At 40.7% G+C, this 21,730-nt stretch overlaps 1 protein-coding gene across 5 annotated transcripts; it reads right to left on the bottom strand.

Annotated features, from left to right (window-relative positions):
- Positions 1-214: 214 nt before the first annotated feature.
- Positions 215-20,043, bottom strand: LOC140309939 (transforming acidic coiled-coil-containing protein 1-like). Of its 5 annotated transcripts, XR_011916409.1 has the most exons (14): positions 14,178-14,876; positions 12,618-12,709; positions 8,793-9,213; positions 7,351-7,405; positions 7,165-7,246; positions 4,796-4,842; positions 3,674-3,808; positions 3,496-3,572; positions 3,243-3,286; positions 2,935-3,095; positions 2,384-2,490; positions 2,168-2,288; positions 1,417-2,039; positions 215-1,376 (listed from the first exon to the last, which is right to left on the bottom strand). XR_011916409.1 is itself a non-coding variant. In XM_072388019.1 (13 exons), the coding sequence occupies exons 1-13, from the start codon at positions 19,800-19,802 to the stop codon at positions 1,971-1,973; spliced, it is 1,473 nt and encodes a 490-aa protein (XP_072244120.1). In that variant the 5' UTR covers positions 19,803-20,043; the 3' UTR covers positions 215-1,970. The 5 variants fall into 5 exon arrangements, 4 of the variants coding, with proteins under 4 accessions (XP_072244120.1, XP_072244119.1, XP_072244118.1 ...); XM_072388019.1 differs by lacking the exon at positions 14,178-14,876 and adding an exon at positions 19,738-20,043 and having other exon boundaries at positions 215-2,039; positions 3,674-3,805; XM_072388018.1 differs by lacking the exon at positions 14,178-14,876 and adding an exon at positions 19,738-20,043 and having other exon boundaries at positions 215-2,039.
- Positions 20,044-21,730: the final 1,687 nt, after the last annotated feature.

Here is a 21,730-nt window from a genome sequence, read left to right on the forward strand (position 1 = left end):
GCCATCAGCGTGCTCATGAACATAAATTCTAAGGTCTATTTCTTATATTCTACGGGGCAATTTTTGCAGCTGCTGAAAGCTATTATACTGATATGTAGGTAGGCTGAGATGCATTCTGGCTAAAAGAGACACAAACGGAATTGTAGATGAAAAAGTTGTGCGTGAACAATTGTAAAAGTTGAAGTTACACCAAAAAAAAAGTACAATGGAGAGGAACAAGCTATATCAATGTTTATTCAGGCAACTGTAAACACATTCACGTCACTTCAGAACAAGTGTGAGATCATCATTTCTGACCCACAAGTACAAACTTAAAGCAAAATCAAAGAAAGAGACTTCAGTTAGAAGACGATATTTCATAAAACGATGTAGCTGAGTGACAACAGGCAACGAGACATCAGACGGGCACAAATATACTGTAGCTCATCCTTATGTTTTTATTGGATTTCATTATCACAAACTAAAACTTGGTCAAATGTGACCGAGTAAAATTACTTTAACATACCAGAAATAAGAGTTAAATTATTTTATTTCTAAACCCGTTTCTTTCAACAAATTTTGTGAATATAAAGGACAGAATTGCACATTTTAGACTATACAAATCCTTCCAAACGCTTAGAACTTTTAGATTCTTGAAAGGAAAGGGAAATTTCTTTCTTTAAAAAGGCATGAAAAATCCACGATTCAGGTATTGTATTGGCACAAAAATCGGATTTTTTTTCAGTGATGCCCACTAAGTCAAAGCAACCTATAACATGTCAACGCTGTGCCAAGGCTAACCTGTGCTTACTGGCGAGTTAAGAAGCGGTCTGTGAGAAATGCAAAGCTGTGAGAATAAACATGCAAAGAAACATCTTTATTTGTTGACTAGTGCATTACTGTAAATACAGGCACAAAGAGCTCACATCTTCATCACACATGAGCAAGAGAAAAAACCTCTCACAAACATGTAATGTCTCCCTTGTGGCAGGAGGTAAATCTGATTATTGGACACTCAAATCAGTGACAGGCTGATGTTTAAAACAAACAAAAAAAACGGTTGACACATAGCAGCACTTGCAAATTGTATAATTGTAAATATCCTCAATCAAAATATAATCATTATGTTTTATTTATTAGTTTTCCAGTTGTTCAGGATTCCTCACATAGGTTAGTGAACAGACAGGGGTGCACAGTCACAGTTAGGTCGATGATTGTCGGATATATGTGTCTCTATGTGGATAAAACTTTCTGTGGCTACTTGAAGTGTCCAGAATCCCAAATGTGTCATATCATAAACCAGATGAAGCAAATTCTGCAAATCATTAGCAGCTTGGGTTTAGTGCGAGTTCCAAACAAACTCTGAGGAACAATGAACAACATGTCCTTGAAAAATCCTTTGCCACGCTTCTTGTGCAGTTTGCCTTTGACCTTGACCTCAAACAATACCTCTGAACTTGGGTCTTTCATAATGAAAGCAGAGTGAACTCCATATAAAAATACATGTATCTATTGTTGCTTTAGAACAAAATAGTCCTGATCAAAAGCCCATCGAAGCATAAGCCTAAATGTAACTACGAAACAAACCCCGGCCGGCATTAAATCTGATGTCATCCTGCAGAAGGAGTTGCTGGGAATTTAGCCGTTAAGCTGTTGGGAATACAAGTTGAGTCACAAGGAGTTTGTTGTTCATTGACCTGATGGACAAAAGCTCAAGGGCTCCACATGACACCATAATGGGCGCAAAATGCAAACAAAGTTATCACATGTAATCAACATGTACAGGGCCTTACAGGTTCTGGTCACAGATAGTGCAATTGTAGAAAACAAAGGTTATTTCAGATGTTTGTACATAAGCAGGCTCTGAGATGTAGGGCAGGCACACAGTAGTGTACAAGAGATGCTTCTTGGTCTGGGGCATGCACAGGGCGTCACTGCAGGACTGTGGGCAGGGCTGGAGGGACAATAAAGGCTGATCCCCATTAAAATTCTCAGTCTATTTTTCCCATTTTGGCAATAAGCTCATCACAGATCTTTGTGAGCTCCTCGATCTCTTGATTCTGTAAAAACACCACCAAGGAAGATAAGTACATTCCATCTAATAAATATACACTTAAAACAGAGCTGAATTATGTGGGGGTTTTATTATTATTTTGAAGGGATTAGTATGCAGCACAGTGATTTCTACCTTCTGCTGCAAGGCTTGCTCCAGAGACTCATTCTTCATCTGCTCCTTCCTCAAACTAGCTGTCAGCGCCACATTCTCTGAGCTCGCCTTCACCCGCACCTGAGCGATCTCCTCGTTGGCCCTGAGAGATGCATAAGGGAAGTTAATACATTTTTTATACAACAGCAAGAATTAAGTTAGTTTTGTGAAACTCTCTACTCTTTAGTCTGGTCATACTTGTCTAGTTTCTCCTCTGCATGTAGTTTTAGTGTCTGGTATCTCTGCTCTTCCTGCTTGACTCTGGACAGATACTCCTGAGCACACTTCTTCAGCACCTCTTCATTCTGCGTGTGAAGATCAAACACGGTTTGGTTTATTTATAAACTATATACATGGAGAGAGCAAATACATTTTTTACAAATACAATACAATCTTTAATATTTTAATTAAATTTTTAAAATTCTAATATGAACTGTATCTTGTTCTCCTTGTATTTTTCCCAGATTTCTTCTTTTCCCCAAAAGCAGCAACTCTGAACCAGTTCTGGCTCATGGAGGTCGACAGTTGGGCATAAACTGCTTTATCCGGGTGGCTTTTGTGTTGATTTGTTCAGGGGGAAACTGTTTGAGAAAAATCTATTAATCTAAACCCCTATTACAGTTCGTACAACTGCTGCCGCTAATCGCACAATACTTTCATTGACCTTAATCCTCTTACAATCCCACCAGAAAATGACATGTTCTGCAAATTATTACCAAGACAGGAATCACTGTCCTGATATCACTTACTTTTTTAAAGCCCTCAAGAGTGCTCTTCATGTTTTCATATCGCCGAAACACGTCCGAAAGAGAGCGTTCCACAGAGTTCAGGTCTGCCAGGGCGGCCTCCTTCTCCATTGTAACAGCATGCAAAGCCTTCTGGGAGCTCAATGTGTTGCGCTGCTCATCCTCTGATTGATAGAGAAAATAAAATTGAGGAGTGCTAATTAGTCTTTTAACAGCAATTGCATGAAAAAGCTTTTTTAAACTGCTGCTTCGTAGCACAGGATAAGTCACAGTTTGAATGTTTTGGTTGACTATATCTGCTTTCTACTCACCAATCATCTGAGCAATTGTTTTCTCATATTCTGCAACAATCTTCCTGTAATACAGACATGATACAAGATGATTTTTAATGATTATACTTACAGCAAACTTACTGCTGCACTAATACCTCCAAACCCCAAAATCATGGTTTAATAAACTGAAAAAAAATCAGCTCAATCCATTTAAACTTCACATGATCACTCATGTTGATATTCTCTCCTCCATGACTACTGAGTGAAAGTATAGGGTAGCCTGTTTTCTAACCTCATCTCATCGACTTCTTGTTTGCACTGCTCATACTTTTTCTTCCAGTCATTGGCTTCAGCCTCTTTAGTGATGATCTGAAAGGAAACATTGTCTGTGAGCAGAACTGTGTGCTTGACTTTAGCCTTGTCAGTAACCTGTGCAAGCTACTGAGGCTAAAACAAACGAAAGTGTGTACCTCCTCTCTGATAAGGGTGAGAACTGCCTGTTTTTCTGCCTCACTGATGCAGATGGAATCCAGGACTTGACTTCCCGTTTTCTGCATTTCACTTCCCTCTGATGAGCTCTTCAGTTTGCACGTGTCCTCATACTGCTGAGAGCACAAGAAATTCATTAATGCCCATCTCTTCCTGTGCACCAAGTAGTCATAATGGGTTCAACCTCAAATTAATTGACTACATTTGTTTCCATTTTAACAAACAGCACTTATAATACTGCCATAAAAGTTATCTACTCACCGAAAACAGTTTGGCGAAAGTCCATCAGAAGTTATTTAGATAACTCGCGATCAGCGTATATCCGGAGTAACGGAGTGAACGGGGCAACTTCTTAAAGTATTGGTGAAATAAAGACAGATAATGCCTTATTTAGAGACTGCATCATCCCTGCCCTATTCACTCTGTTATATGGATATACACTGATCGCGAGTTATCTAAATAGCTCCCGAAGGACGCCGACTTTCACCAAACTGTTCTCGGTGAGTAGATAGACGTATTTCATGCCAGAAATAAGGACTAGATTTAAAAATACCGGAGTTCCCCTTTAAGACACTCATATTCTAATCTCCTGGGTGATAATCTAAATCCATCTGTCACCTGAGCAGATGAACATGGTGGCAGACGTTAAGTACTTCGTGCTGTCCTAAAGCACACTGCAGTCATCATTATCAGATCAGACTAAAGCTTTTAATGCAGCTCGCTCCAAACTGGGCAGGCAATTGCATCTATAAGTCACAATAAATCACTTTACTTGCTCTGCTTTTGTAAATCTACTGCCTTAAAGCAGTTGGTTTAGCCTGTATATGATGAAGCAGATGGGGGTGAAAGTGCCATTGTGAATGTGATGCTCAGACATGACTGGACTTGTCAAAACAATTTTTCTAAGGTGCTGGTGGTGACAGCCACAAAGGGGGCTACAGCCCCACCTAGTGGTTACTGGTAGCATCATCATTACAATTACATTCAAAACACTGACAAAACCCATCAAATCTAACCCAACGTACATGATTGTATCCCACTTTGATGATGAATAAACTAACTGTCACACATCAGATGTAAGGAGAATGAAATAAGTGCCTCACCACAGAGCAGCAGTCTGACTCCACAGATTTGGACATCACATGGCACTCTGGAGGGAAAAAAAAGAACAAAAAAAAGGAACAAAAAAAAAAGTCATGGTTATAAGTAGCATAATCATACAGACCAAAATAGTTAATCAGCATGACCAGCGGGTGAAAGTAAATGAAGGGTAAATGTTACTTTATTGCCCAAAATTTTTTTTAAATATAAAATGCTGCACTGCTGCACAGTGGTGCGGTTGTTAGCATTGTCACCACACAGCAATGGGGTTCTGGTTTGAGGCTGAGGCCTTTCTGTGTGGAGTTTGCATTTTCTACCCGTGTATGCATAGGTGCAGGCTCCAAGTATCTGGCTTCCTCCCACCATCCAAAAATGTGCCGCCCCCCCCCATGACCTTGACTTGGATTAAACTGGCATAGAAAAAGGATGGATGGATGAAAATCTGATGTCACAGTGGCTGAGATGAGATGGCATCACTTGTTCAAATTGTGATCCAAATATTTTTATGACTCACAGTATCACATGGTATAACACAAGGTCTTGTTTCACTTCTTCATTGAATCAATCTATTTATCTTGTGTCTTGAAGACTGAATCTTAAACAGTTACCGTATTTCGCGCACTATAAGGCTTACCTGATTATAAAGCACACCCTCACTTATGGGGTCCATTTCTGTACTTAACCCATTCATAAGGCGCACCTGATTATAAGGCGTACGTATTACCTAATGTTCTCTGATGGGTTTATTGCTGCCAGCACATGTAGTGTATGTATTAGTCCCTGTGTCAGCGGGAAATGGTCCGACGGTCAAGGACAACATTGTCGGCCGTTTTTACACTTATAAACTGCACATCGGTCTGCATCACCCATCTCAGACTGAAGAACAGGCACTCACTGGGACATGGGCAAAAGCATTAATGATGACACGATTCAATCGCTAAGTACTAGCTCGATACAATCTTCGTCCCATTCAGAGTGAATGGCTGGGATCCGCCTAACCCTGGATTCACACCGAACCCAAAGCAAGTGATGGAAGTGGCCAGTTGCCATTCTTTTCCAATGTACGAGAGCGAAGAGGCGCAGCAAAAGTGAACCTGGCGGTGAGCGGCGCGAAGGGAGAGCGGTGAGTGATGCGAAGGGGGCTTAATGCCCCGATGAATGCTCGTTGCTCACTGCGGTAAATTCAAAATGGTGGTATCTGTGACAGATTTTGGAATCCGGTGCATATATGGCGCATGGCCGGTTTTTGTGACAATTTAAGGCTTTTACGTGCCTTATGGTGCGGAAAATATGGCACTCTTGAAATGATTCTGGTATAGTTGCTGGTTGTCTTAACTTTGTGCAACAAATGACAGTGAGCTTACATCAACACCTCTCTCACCTTTTTTGTTGAAGAACTATTTTTAGAATCAGAAAACCTTTGAGAAACGGATATTTTCTGAGAGTATTCTCAGCAAATCTGTTAAACAAAATTAACTGTCAGAGTATAAGCGTACCATGTCTTTGGTAACAAAAGGTCACTGAAGAAGTAAATTACATTGATTAAGTGTTTACATATCAGTTTTCTGCTGGAAAAACTTACTTTGGTATGCATCACCCATCCAAACATTGTTACAGACCAAGCACACCCTTTTAATTGCAACAGCACTTTCTGACAACAGCATCCTCACCCAGGACAATGCTCCACCATGAATTTCATGGCTCAAAGAACATGACATAAAGCCTAAAGTGCAAATGCAGCGCAAAATCCCTCAGATTCCAATGTGAACAAGCCCCCACCCTCTACAACTCATATGCCCCAGAAGATCCTGGTGCCGGACACCACATGACACACTCTGAGGTTACATGCTGTTCTCCACAGGGTCAGTGGAGGACCTGTGATACAGAAATCAAACTCTAAAAACACGCCATTCTGTACAGAGAAGTAACATATTTTTGAGTGCAGGTGGTGTTAAGGTCAAATCTAAACTACAGATAACACCTTCTGAATGCATTCTATGCTTTAACAAACAACAAAGTTCTGTTCAAACAGAAACAGCTCACCAAACTATGGTTTCAAACCGTCCTCTATGCTCATGACTCACAGTTTCAGTACAGCATGTGTAAAGTTAATGATTAATCAACATTGAGTGTTTGTGTGTAACAGTAAAAAAGGATGACCTTGTTGCTATCCAGTACTGACTGACCCTGGCTGATCATCTGCCCAGAGGGAAGCTAATGTATGCTGGCTAAACTTTAACAGTTATCTGATCTCTGTACAGTAGAGTCCTTCACTGTGTTAAAACTCAACTACGCACTATTGTAACAGTGTTCATTGTGACTTTTAATTGGACACTATAAGGACAGAACCACAATTGACCCATTTACTCACTCTTTTGGTCCTTTTCTGGTTTAGTGCCGACACTGCTCGCCAGCTTCTCCTCATCCGTAGCGTGGCCTCCATGATGGTCATCCTTAAACCAAAGGAAGCTTCATCAACAATCTTACAAAGCTTATGCTTTCCCCTCAATCAGACGTCACTCAAAAGCTGAACAATAGAAACATAAGCAGACCTTACCTTGGCCCCTATGTCCTTCTGCATCAGCTGGTTTTGCTTGACTTTACAGGAGTTCCTGAGCATGAAGGTAAATAACGTCAGTGTTAACACAAGCTAAGTTATGGCTCTGTATGTGCGTACATGGGGACGAGTGCAATGATGAGAAAAGAAAGAAGACACAGAAAGCCTTACAGCTGGACCACATAGCTTTGCTTTGTTTGTGCTAAGCTCACATGCTCTTCGAAAAGTGCTGAATTACACGGAAGAAAAAGCAGATTAATGGAAGTGTTTCCAAAATTTGCTCAGAGCATTAGAGGGAATTAAAGAGTTTCCACTAACATTCTCTGTCCTCTACTTTGCAATTGCATTTCTCACAACCTTTAGTTCACTTTACTTTGCAACTGAGAGCGAGTTAATGAATGTGTTCAGGACTGAGAGAGCTGCAGTTACAAAACAGACAACTACACAGTACTTACAACAGAACACAGAGGAAATGGACTTGCTCAGAAGTTCTGATGTCACAAGGAGAAAAGGGAAACAGAATGACAGGTTGTGGAAGAAAAGGGAAGGAAAAGACACAGGATGGGACAGGGGGTTAGCTTAAACACAAGGTGAGTGCAGGGTTATTGTAGTTTAGTAAACCAAAACTTAAAATCAGACATCTGAGAGTGCAACAGGGAATCAAGCTGATTCATTTTTTCTGTCAATTGAAACAATATATTAATTGATACAATTGATGTTGTCTGATGTTGCAGGCATGACGAGTGAATGTCCTGCTAAGTAAACATAAAAGACTATGACAGCTTTTCTTCCCATCAGAGCACCTCTAAAGCTTGAGAATGATCTGCCCAGACATTTTTTAGTCTTGCAAACTGCATTTTTTTTGCTTATCAGAAATATCAGCCTGTTGCTGAAAAGTAAAAGTTGTTTTTTTAATCTAAGTCACTGGAAATAAAGGGGATTTGATGAAAAACAAACCACAAGAGGTCCCTGTTTCACATTTTAAGACCTCATAACCTTTCAAGAAAATGCTCTGCCTTCAAACACAAAGCAGCTAGTAAAATAGTTAATCTGGCACTGTAATGTGAACACAGTCCTAAATGAACACATGTGGATCAAATCTAACAAAACCTATAAATCAAAGTAAATAATAACACTGGCGAATAATGAATGCATTTGAAGAGGAGAAACAACAGCTGATGAGTCTTTTCAAGATGCATAACAGGCTTCCACTGTAGGTTAAAATAGAAACACTTAAATTTCATTGTGAACAAAAGATGCATTCACTACTATTCCTTGCAGCCAATGAAAGAGAGGACTATTTTTAATCTAAATCTGTTGGTGACATACGTTCACTTTCAGCCTGTGTGTAACTGCAGCCACCAAATGGGACGAGGAAGATTATGATGGATCACTGAGGAGGACTGACCTTTGGGTGTGTGCCTCTATAACGTCTTACTCACGTGATAATTGAGTTGTTGGCCTCATGGGTTAATTTAATTTCTGATCTCATGTTGCCATTGAGCAAATCAGGATCCACACAAATGTCATCACTGACGGTCAAGTTTGAGTCGGGGCTGGAGTCAGATGTCAGCGGGGCCTCTTCATCCACCTCCGAAGGATCAGGTTTGTTCAGTGCAGAGAGGACAGGCAGTGATGGCGGCCGCAGAGATTGAGTCTGGGATAGAGGGCTGGATGGGGAGAGGCCCTCCTCAGCACCAGGTTTAGGGCTTAGGGTCAAATTGAGGTTCTGATCCAAACTGAAGTTTCCATTGTTACGAGAGAAGCCAGTGAGATTGTTAAGGGAGTCAACCTCTTGGGATGGAGCTGTGGCAACATCCTGGTCGGAGTTGTCCAGAATTTGGTTTGAAACATCAGAAAGAACTGTAAAAAAAACAAAAAAAAAAAACAGGAAAAGATAAGTTAGTTTATACAGCAAAAGAAAATAAAACAGACACAAACAGGTCTATGAAAAAGATGAACTGGTAGATTTATGTTAATCTAATCTATCTAATCTAATCTATTAATAAATTAATAGAAAATCTATTAATGACACGGGACTAGGTTATATTTTCAATAACCGACCTGCAAATGTCAAGAAACCTTGAAATTACTTTCAAGACATAAGTGTAATCAGATCAAGACCTGAGTCACACAAGTCCCTAGAGAAGACAGGGCTGCTATCTTAACAGCTGAATTTTTAACCATCTGTAGGAGATTCAGGATGTTTCATCCAGGCAACAAAATAATTAGAAAGAACACTGAACATTTTTTTCTCTTACAAATGAGAGACTCAAGATGTTAAAGTGAAGTTTGCATCTGCTCCATTGTAACACTCATCCCATTTTTAGCTTTGATTGACTTGCAGCCAAATAGTTATTCATTTGCAAATAAAGAGCAGCAATTGATTCCTCTATCAAATATCTCAGTCTTTAAATGCTAAAATCTCCAATGTTCTCACCTGTGAGCAGTAACTGTCCAGGAGCTGGCATCAGCAACAGAGAGGCTCCCATCAGAATTGTAAAATAAGTACTTGTGAATGCACCTCCTCAAACCCCACTCTTAGTAAACTGTAAATCCTCACTTCCCCAGCCTGTGTCTACCTGAGGATTTTATCATCATTCAGGGATTTAATATTGAAATGATTGATAAAACTTCGGATTCTCCTGTTGGAGCTCTTAAAATGATTGCTGGCTTCCTCACCGAACACATCACTTCCTGCGTCCCCAGACATCCCGTTAACAGCTAGCTAACGACCATAGCAGGCTGGTCTCGGTTGAGTCACACTGCTGCTGAAACACAGGCATCTTTGTTGCTGAAAATAATCACCCCCACACAACTACACACAATAATAAACCCACAACAACCTCCACCACACTTCTTCTCAACACACAAGATGAATGAAGTCACTGCTTTCAGCTCAGTGGGTGACAGTTTCCCGGCATCATTTTTCATTACATCACACAATCAATTAATGTTTAAAGTTTTTATGAGCTGCAGCTCAAAATCTTGGTACTTTCAGATGCACAACAAACACGCCCTTTGGAGAAAAGGAACAGATGTAGAGGAACCACACCCAGTCATGCAGAATACACCCCACCACATGGCTCAGCAACACTGAGCTTTATTACAGTTTCACAACTCATGAGAAAGAGGAAAGGGAGACAGAGGGGGAAGTAAGACAGTGTCATTGAGAGAGAAACAGATACGTAGACACACAGCGGTCTCAGGTTTCATATACGTAATCGTTTAAAGGCACATATAGATAGAAGGGTGCTGTGTGGTTGTTCCCATAAACACGCAGACCCATTTGAGTCTTCTAATTATAGGAGTTGCTCTATATAGTTGATCTTCTATTTATGAAACAAACTCAGATTTTGCTCTGACTATGTGACATGCAAAGGATATGGTTACTGCCTGTAAACTAGACTCAATAATAATAATAAAAAATTTATGTTGCTTGCTGGCGAATTTTCTCTATACTGTTGTGAAGGCATGTCTGAATCTAAACAGCTGAGACATTCAATCCATGCAAAACAATTTTATCCAATTATAAAACTGTCCAAATCCATTTCTTTTGATGATCACTGATACAGAATCTGAGTTTGCAAACAGTGGTGAGATTCATATTTGTTTTTGCACAGAAATGGCACTGTGGATAGCCCCAATAATTACCATGGCGATGTGTGTGTGGATGAAAGCAGGGCAACTGAAGCAGAAGGGGGAGGAGGAGGGACTGGAAACCAGCGAGACTCTTTGGCAGCTTCACAAAAAAATAACTCAACTAGCAGCCATTTTATTTAGAACTTTTACCAAAGAGAGATCATTTCCATTTCTAATCACCATTCACATACATGCTTCAGGTAGATGACCTCACACTAATGTAAGATCTGACTCAGGCATGTTAACGCAGGTCAACGCCATATGTTCCTAATACCAGAGTAAAGCTGCAGTTTACAGAAATAGTATAATTACTGCAACAGTAAAGTGTCAGTTCATCCTAATTGCAAAAGAAAGAGATAAAGAAAAATATTTCTTTACCAATAAAGAATTATTTGCAATGATTGTCAGATCATGGTTTTATGTTCTCACTGTAAATGTGAGTGTGCACATTGGTCTGCCCTTCCGTTTTGGCCCTATGATGGACTGTAAACCTGTCCGGGGCGAACACTAACTTTTATACAGTGTCAGCTGGAACAGGCTCTCTGTGACCCCCCCTATAGTAAGTACAGTTCATGGATGTATGGCTGGATCATCACATTAGGCAGCAAGCTATGAATTGTAAGTAATGATGATGATAACTCTGCTTTTACCAATCTAATTCACTCTTGATTTAGATCTGATTTGCTAGCACCAACATCAAAGTATCCAAAGCTGACACATTAGCTGATCTTTTGATCCTTTAAAAAAATTCTAAGATGTTACTTCACAACAATGAGAGACATAGTATGAACATAAGTCCAACAAACTCCCTTTCAACCACAGTGATGCCTCTGAAAGGAAAAGCTATTTCAGCCTATTTCAAGCTATTTCCCTAGCAGGCCAAGCCTACCGTATTATTTGCACATCTACTCAATGAAAGTCATATTACTTATTTTTGTAGGAGTACAAGCAGCCATACAAACATTCTACAAACTGTACGTAATATAAACTTTAAAAGTTGTAATTGTATAAAGTTTTACAGGATGGATTTGATTGAAAACACAAGCAGACGAAACCACCAATCTGACAGTGTATCATATGTCCATTATTTACAGTAAATACACACACATTTCAGTAAATACAGAAAAAAAACTAAAAGGTTTGTTATACGGACCAATCTGGGAAGCTGTTCGCGGGAGAAGTCAGACACTTTCAAATAATACTCTGTTTATCTTGACTGGATGGTTCATCCAATCAACCTCAGACAGCTTCCAGCAGAGCCAAAAGGAAAAACTGTGAAAAATCTTTTCAGTCATGACAAGTGCTGTTCCGAGCCTTCTTTCCATTAGGCCTTACTCAATGTCTGGTACAACTTATGGTGTACTTAGGAGCCGTCACTGGTTCTATTAACACACCTTAAGCCCACCCACAGCTGGTATTATAGGACACAGAATAGTCTGACCCACTGAGCCAAAAATGCATGATGATCATAAGATGATCTTATGATCATCATCATAAGATGTAAGGTCATAAGGTAAGGTGGACAGACATTCTTGATAGTGTTTAAAATCAACATTTGAGTTTAATAGTGTTTGACAGGCAAATAAACTGTAGACTGACCACCCAGCTGCACTACAACATCTCACCTGTGTGGGTGGAGTTGTCCAGTTGGCCTATCAGCTTCACAACACCTGGAGACTCGGCCTCTGGAGTGTCAAAGGTCCCCTCGGAGTCTGAACTGTAGGAGAGAGAATTAAACTGAGTTCTTTCATGTTTCATCTTAATAAGATAGCTTTCAAAGACAAAGACCAAAACTGATATAAAAAAAAAAAAATACTAACACAAAGCAGACACAGTTCAAACTGAGCTTAGTTATTTTGGATACTATATGGAACAATCGCAAATTTTGAAAATGTGCAAAAAGAAAAATGACCAACATCCATATTCTATGAAATGACTTAGAACATGTGACAACAATAACTCACACTGACTGGTTTAAAGCTCAAGTAAACAATGAGAACAAATTTGAAAATGTTTATCAGTCTAAATGTATATGTATGCTGCATACTTTTATGCATAACTAGAAAGTCTTTCATCATATGTAAGAGTGTCAGATTCATTCTAACAAAAACAAAAAAAAACAATGGCTTTCCAGTATCAGTTTTCTATTTTCTTAAAGAAGCATGAAAACAATGGACTTCACAGTTCAATGCAGCTCAAAATAAACAAGCTGCTTTTATTTCAAAGGAAGTCAGAGGAAGGGAGAGGAGAGGAAGCAAAGCCCTACAAGGCCACCTGCATCCTTTGCTCCTCAATAACCAAACCTTGTGTCCCACAACATTAATTCACACACACACATACACAATTTTTGGCTTGCTTAGTGGGCTGCCTGGACACCCAGACCAAATGCGTTCCCAAACTGATGAGAAAATAAAAGAAGGGGAAGGACATCAACAGTGAGCGTTTGTGTGTGTGTTCCCATACTCAGCCACTTAAACGCACATCAAAACGTCTGCACTCTAATGAAAAACAGCCCAAGAGCGAACCCAGCTCACTGTGCCAGCACCCTATAACACTTAATTCTCTGACAACTAGTAGAGGCACACACACACTCACATAATCTGAGACTCAATACAACACCACTGTCAGAGCTTATCCTTATGTAAATACTCCCAATCACACACACACACACCCACCCACGGGAGAACAGCCCAGTGATGGCCCCAACGGCTGCAGTCTTGGATGGTTACTTAGAAACTAGAAATGGACAGGAGGGAAAAAAAAATGCATCAAAAGCTTTGGAAACTGTGGCTTTCTATCCAATCCACCAGCTTTTGTCAACTGTTCCCAACTGCCACAGATGGTTCACACACACACTCATACACAGGTCTAGACGGTTATATCCTCTGTGTCTGCACAGAAAACAGGTACACACAAAACAATCTCTGCACTAAAAATCTGGTCATTTGTTTTTTTGAGATATACCACAGCTTCACTGATGACGTCTGTGTGTATATATTCATCACTTGTCAGTATGACTCAGGAGAATCTGCCCTCATCACATAAACACACACACATTAACGGTCTATGGCATCGAGAAACTTTTTCTGATATTGAGTCTCATACAAAACCATCCATCTTTCTGTCTACACACCCACGCACGCACACACACACACACACTAATGCCCGTGGCCCTGCCCTCTTACTTGTCCTCTCTGTCATCTTTCGCTGTGGGTTGCCCATCATCTCCTGTACCTCCAGTCACTGCTGACCATGTCCATTTGGCCCATTGGACCGGAGACAACCAGGACATCTTTACACGTCGTTGATGTTACCTCGAAGGTTTAACAGTAAACTTCCTCTTCTTCTGGATCAGTTTAGAATGCCGCTGCTGTCAATCAAATAGGCAACTCTGTGATTTTCCAGTTTAAAACAGTCTTTGAACTACAAATTCAAAAGCCTGTAGAACTGCCTCCTGTCTTGCTCTCTATACGGGAGGCTCACTTCCTCATCTTGCTTAGCTGTTTAGCTTTCCCATCCTGCTCTTCTGTGTTGTTGGCGCTCGTGCCAGAGGAACGTGCCTAACACTGCTGCAGCTGCTTCTGTTTCTGCTTTGCCCTCCACAGCACTGACTAAAGCGATGCAGATTACTGTAGCATCAGTAGTCACTCCCCCCTCGGTTCCCCTCCGTCTCCCTCTCCTCACTCTGCCTGGGTGGACGATCAGCTGGTTAACACACATCGGCTCGCTCTGCTCCCACGTGTTTGCTAACTCGCCTGCCTTTCTTCTCCCCCTCCCTCCCTACTCTCTGGGTTTTTGAGGGTGAAGGAGAGGGGGAAGGAGAGGGAATGTTTCCTGTTTTAAGAGGCAAGAAGAGTCTGGTTTCTCTGGAACAGACAGACGAGCAGACGTTTGTGTCTTCAAGAGAGAGCAGATGGAAAGAGATCACAGTAGGAGGGAGGAAATGATGTGGCATACAGTGTATTTTAAGAAATAAGGAAGGAAACGAGTTGTGATCTAAAAAGAAAATTAATTCATACCACTATAAAACCCTTACATTTCTGTAAGCATACTCCCATATACAGCCCGATATTACTTAAAAACAAAACTGTAATTAGGTATCTAATAAGGACATTGTTGTGCTTTTCTAGGTACACCCTTTTTTTATTATTGTTTTAAAACAGGCATGTGTTGTCAAATCTGTTATTCTCACATAGCAGGATCACTGTTAGTTTATAAAAGGTATTCTGATGGTAATCTGAGATCTTAATAGTTTGTTTACTTGGCAGCAAAGACTGGGGGCAATTACAACAGGGCTTTGCAAAAACAGAGCAATTATTGTCTGCTTCTTTTCTTGTGATAAAAATGAGCAAATATCTTCAAGAGGGACTAAGAATGTTCCCATTATAACTAACACAGACATATAAAATCGGACTTGCTGTTAATGCCACGCGGTGTACCAAAACTGAGGATCCATTGTTCACTGAAAAGATTCAGGCCAGCCCAATATAAATCAATACAACAGACCCAGATTCGGCAGGGATGAATTTGCTTATCACGATGGAAGAAATTGAAATGGAGGCTCTCATCACTGATCACACGTGTTCCTTTGCGGCTGGTCATTGGTGGTTTATGTAACTCCAAATCCAGGCGTTCACATTTGTGCATCTCTCTGCGACACAGAGGCCCACACACACAGGATATCTAGGCCGGATAAGAAGTGTTCTTTGGAAAAACATGGACCGTGACTAATCTAATAACAGAATGATGATTCAGCCACTGTGCAAAAAAAAGTGAACGCAAAGAGAAACGGGAGACGTTTCTCGTTTTATTTGCACTTTAAAGCGTTTTTCCTGCTGTATACAGCTCACACTCAAGTATGAGGAAAGAAAAACAGAAGATACAATATCCCAAAGACGCACACGGGCCGACAGAGGAGATTTCATGCATCAACGCAATCTCAAATAATGTTACACACTGGTGAACGCGGAGAAAGAGGCTCTAATCAATTTTCGACAGCCAAAGAGAAGAACTACTCAACCTACAAGCAAGTTTAATAGAAAACCGCATCAACTCAAACGGAGGAGAGAGACACAGGGAGACGAGGCGGTTGAGAGCATTCTGGATATCAAAGAGAATGAAAGAAAGCGAGCGAACGTTGGGCAGGTCTGGAAACTAAAACTTTTGTTTGCCTTTCTTTCCCAACATTGTCTCCTTTTCTTTGTTTTCTCATCTGTCAGGACAACTAAGAAGACAAACCTGTTACAGAAGCAAATCTCCCTGGAGCCTACAACACCCCTCAAAACATAAAAGGACACCCAACTGTTCAACCAGCCACACCTTGTAGCTGTGTTACTAGACAGGCATGCAGACAACACTGCAAATACCCCTGTTTCTCTTTGGTAGCACAAAACACTGACAGAGAACAAAAAAAAAACAGAGGAAAGAGAATAAGCTCTTATGTAATACCTTGAAACCACAAATAACAGAGCACCAGCAGTAAAACCCACACATACATACACCCATAAACTAAGACTGTCAGCTTAGCTCACGTTTTGAAACCAGCAAAGCAGATAAACAGACATATTTCGTTAAATACACATGGGCCTGGCTATTTTACACATTTGTAGAAAGTCATTCAGCAAGAATGCAAATCCTTAATCATTAATTAGATTCTGACTGATAGGAGCATGTGTGGTTATGAGCTAAGAATAACATCAGCCATGATAAACATGTCTGCAAGCCACAACAGAGGGGATCGGGTACTGGATGAGAGAAATATGAATGTACACACACTGCGAAGGAATCAGCGAGGTATGTCAACTGTTTATCTCTGCTCCTAATACCCTCAATGCCAAAATAAATTTAGTCTGAATCTCACTGTAGTGTTACTTCCAAGTCTAAATCTTCCTCCTTTCGAACAGGACCACAGTCCAGATGGATTTATTTGAAATTAGCTGTAAATATCTCTGTCCTTAGATGATAAATATTAAGTCTCTGTTCCAGAAATAAACATACTCAAATATGCCAAATCTAATGAAATTCAGTGAGGAATGTGTTTATCTTCTCATCAATTAAGCAAAAAGGTCAACTTTTCACAGAAGGTAGATCTTTGCTTTTTCCACAGATTGGCTGTTAGGGATGTTGACAACGCCATTTTAGCCAGTGCTGACTTTGCTTGTAATTAGACTTATCAGAAGCAATGCTATGCTCTTCTGTGAAATCTTCCTGGCATTCATGTGGATATTTCCTAAAATTGCTGCATACCAAGACCCCCCCCCCAAACTAGCACTAGTTTGGAGGCACATGATGGACTCCCACTATAGGGTTCAGCCTCGAGACTGATCTGTGTTTACAGGTGTTTTTGCAAATTTTGTTCACATATTTCATCAGTTTTTATTTTGAGAATGTGTGTGCTCACCCTCCCTACAAGACAAATTTATACTGGGAGACAATTGGGCTAAAGTGAAACTTGTGACGTTTTAAATCACCAACCTCCAGACAAATAGAAGTATTTTTTCTCCTGAAATGTCAGCTGGAGACGTCATAGTTATCGGTGCGTGAATATGTCACATGATACAGCTCCATCTAGTGGTCCCTGTTCGACTTATATTCCTCACATAAAAGAAAACAGATAGCAGAGATAGCAGCCTTTAGATTCAGCCATCAATTCAATAACAGAAAAGCAGCCGGGGGAAAAAGCAACGTGCAAGAGAAACCAAGGGAGCCATATGCATGACAAGTCTGATGTCACCTTTGGGAGCTTAAAGAGAGTCGACGGGTTTCTGGTGTCACCATGGCAACACTCAGCAATGAGTCTCAAGTGTATTGACCTATGCTAATATCCACAGACTACATACAGAGATATGTAGAGAGCAAGATAGCGCAGGTGACATTTGCTAACATATATTGATTGCTATGCATGAATGCAGCTCAGAGTTATACAAGACACAACACGCTCACAAGAGAAATGTATATCAAGACTGATGCGCCAGACTCCTTGTTATTTTTCTGGGAAGCACAGCAGTCTTAGTCACTGATGTGTCATCGTTTACAGAAAACATTCAGTTAATTGCAGTTAGAGCAGAAAACCAATACAAAGTGAACAGAGTTAGACTGAGTGGAGGGGAAGAAGAGTATTACACTACTGTAGAACAGCATGAATGGCAGTGGCATAAAAAACAAAGAGGAGTGATGTGTGGAACACCAGCTGAGCAACTGTCCCTGAATATAACGGAACAAAGGCAGCACCCAACCCCCGCCCCCATGTCCCATTAACCCATCTCAATGTTTTTCTATATGTGTATCCATTTTCTTTGACTTTTAAATCTTTTTTCTCTAAACAAACCTACATAATATACAGGAAATGTATATATTTGACTGTAAACCTAGATAAAGTATGTTTTCATTCCTACACTATGATTCAGCTGTGAGCTTCACTCTTAAGATAGAAAACATGGTCAGTGAAAGCTTATGCAATGTCAAAGAGTTTAACCTCAGATTTCTCAAAGTGTGTTTCACCAAAGATAAAAATAGTTTTTCTGCCAACAGTTCCCAGAGTTTATACCGCCGCAGAAAGTAATGAGCTCCAAATGCAGGTCAGTCTGTTCCCAGCGTGGGACTTCAGTATCTGTAAGTTCCCGGCTTTCAGAAAGCAGAACAGTACATCCAAGACTGCTCCAGTTAATATGAAAATGGATGAATAAGCTAAAATTAGTCCATGCACTGAAAGCTGCAAGCCAGTAGCAATGATTGGCTTCCCTGTTTTCCCCACAGGGAGGACCCCAACCCCCACCTGACTTAACGCAAACACAGATGAATGAAGAAGGTGCTTTTTTGGTGTGAGGGATTTCTTTTTGACACCAAAATATCAAGCAGCATTGCTATTGTCTCTCTGAGCTGTCGGATCCTGAAGCCCACATGTTTCTGTATGTCTTGCCGCCATCTCCACAACATCTGTTTCAGTATATGCCTGCAATGCTTCTAATATGAATGAATGTTGTCATCGAGATAAAGCAATCCACCACAAGGGGCTACCAGAAGCTTTTAAAAAACGGTAACGAAAAAGTATCCCTTCTAGGACAAAGTGAACACAATAACTCTTCTTACAAAGAACTGGAGGGAAAAAAGAGGAGAAAGCAGAAGGGGCACTAAGTGCATTTAAGCTGACAAATGCTGACAATTGCACAGGAACATAATCATTCTCTTTCCATATATTTTGTCAACAATAAGGCTGTAGAAAGTTGCAGCTCGAACATCCCACTGTAATTATTGGATGCGAAACACACAGCATGAATAAAACAGGACTTTCTGGAACCTGCTATCCCACAAACAAACTGCGCAGCTTGTATGCTATCATCTTTGAATTAGGGTCACAGCTGCATAACTAATAGCCAAAAGCAGCTTTTTATCTCTGCTAAGACACAGAATCTGTTAAAACCAAGAAAGGGTAGTGCTTTAATTTTCACGAGCCTGCCAATCAGCTCATTTTCATGACATTAGTCTCTACAAAGGTTATCAGCTGTGCCGCTCCTCTGTCTTGCCCTCAGCCACTTCTTATATTTGAATAGCTAAATAGTATTCAAACCATCTAATCAGCTGATGCTTTGAACAGTGTGGTATGATGGGGCCAATTTGCTTCCAGTTCTAGCAGTGCCCTTCAAGTCCTTAGCTTCCACTCCTCTTTCCTCTTAAATGGGGCCAAACAAGCTCACAAATTCCAGATTTGCACACAAACAAGGATAAACATAACAAATCTGCTCTTACATGCTGCTTTTCTTCCTTGGAGAGCTGAAGGATCCTTTCCTGCTCTGGCTGAGGGAGCCCCCCATGGCAACAGCAAAGTCTGTGCTTCTTATAGGTTTATTCCAGATGCTCTGAATTTCCTGTTCTCCTTCCAAGGTTCACCTCTGCTTCCCCTCCAGACAGCCTGCCGCTGTGTAACAGCCCCACGATGAGCCACTTCTCATGACTGACTAAATATTACTTAACCAACCAGCCTCTGCTCACACCATCCATCCTCTGTTATCGTCTCTGTTGATGCTCTATAGTATCAGGAATAGTACACATGAACAGCCCTGGTGACAGTCCCGCCTCCTCGCTCTACTTCTCAGCCTCCATCATCTCCCTCTCTTCTGAATACTAACCAGTTTGCATTCTCTCATCAAGCAGAGCAAAGCCCTTAGATGGGACATAGAGTATGTGTGAGGGGGGCAGTTTTAGTCCAGGGAGTAGGAGGGGGGCTTAGATGGAGTGTGTGTGTCTGGCAGGCTTCAGTAGTATTGTTCAAGAGAGAAGGGTCTCTCCTATTGTTAGCCAGCTGAATAACAGATCTGAGATCCAGGAGGAGGGAGAGTTGGTGGAATAAAACACAGCTCCACTTGTTGTAACACATTCCCACTAAATGCTGTGACCCAAAGCCCCCCCCCCCCCCCCCCCCCTTCCCCAGGGGTTTACAATGACAAAACACATGCCCTTCCCTGCAAAGGCTCTCAGTTTCTTTGCATGCTTTCATTTCCTAAACTCATCTTTAGATACACTTTCACCTCTTACACTGAAAAAGGTGAAAAACGTAACACTGGAGATGACATCACAACAAAAACTAAAACACAACAGTGAATATGATAAAGAAAGGAAAAAAAAAAACATTTAAAAAGGAAAATGAGTTGTGTTTTGGGAAAAGTATGTTTTTGTGTCCTAATTCGCATCTTTTGTTGTTGTTTATTTGTTGCGTTTTCTGAAACGTCTTTTTAATGCCTTTACTGAAATGTTGTGTTTTCTGTTTTCCCTGTTGGATCTTTTTCCAGTGATGTGTTTTGCACTTTATGACCAGGGCTGAAACTTAATCTTTACACACAAAAATACGAACATGCGAAAAGCAACTCAAACACTGTTTCATAAACCATATAAAAGAAAGCCTTGAAACCTGCTTTTATAGATTATTGGGTTAATCCATGAGCGGAGAGCCAGATCATTAGCCAGTCCCATCCACTCAGCCTCGTTAGATTAAATGAGTAATTGCTAAAGAACTCTAAAATGCTGGGGTGGGGTGGATGGGTCAAACAGTGGTGTCCAAGCCTTGGACAGACCAGCCTTTGAGGACTACAGAGAGGCTTTGGTGCCTTTTTCCTCCCACTGACAAGAATCACATGAAACTATGTTAAATCTGAGGCCCTTGAACTTCTCATTTTCTACGAGACACAACCCCAAACATTATGCGACAGCAGAGTAGCACTGAAATACACTTTTCCACATGGGACTGACCATGCAAGTTTTTTTTTTTCTAACAATGTGATTTTAAAATTAAAATTATCTGCCGTGAAGGTAAAATCAGCACTAACTGTCGCTCTAGTCTTTGTTTGGTTGATACTCGAATAACGCTGCGAATTACGAGCAAATGTCCGCGGTTCAGCTTGCACAGGAGCAAACAGTTTTTAGCTGTTTTTCTTTTTTAAAGAAAATGTAGAATTCAAGTGTACGACTTGGACTTGCCTCATGGTTATCCAACGCTGCAGGTCAGGTCATGCTGTATTAATTTATCACACGACTGCGCATGCTCGAGTTATTGACCAAATTGACAAAGTTCAAGATGTGCATTTCAGAAAAACTGAGCTAAGCTCTGTGTACGTGACCTGCACCGTTTGTAGTGACGTTATTCTTATGGTTTAACCCTACTCCATGGTTCTACTGAAATATTGTTTCTTAGGAAATTGTTACAATTTGATTTGGAGATGCGCTGCAAGTTTCTGACGACATTGAC

Source organism: Leuresthes tenuis, unplaced genomic scaffold (genome assembly GCF_036924035.1).
Source record: "Leuresthes tenuis unplaced genomic scaffold, fLeuTen1.0.hap1 SCAF_6, whole genome shotgun sequence".
In the NCBI taxonomy this organism is placed as follows: Eukaryota; Metazoa; Chordata; class Actinopteri; order Atheriniformes; family Atherinopsidae; genus Leuresthes; species Leuresthes tenuis.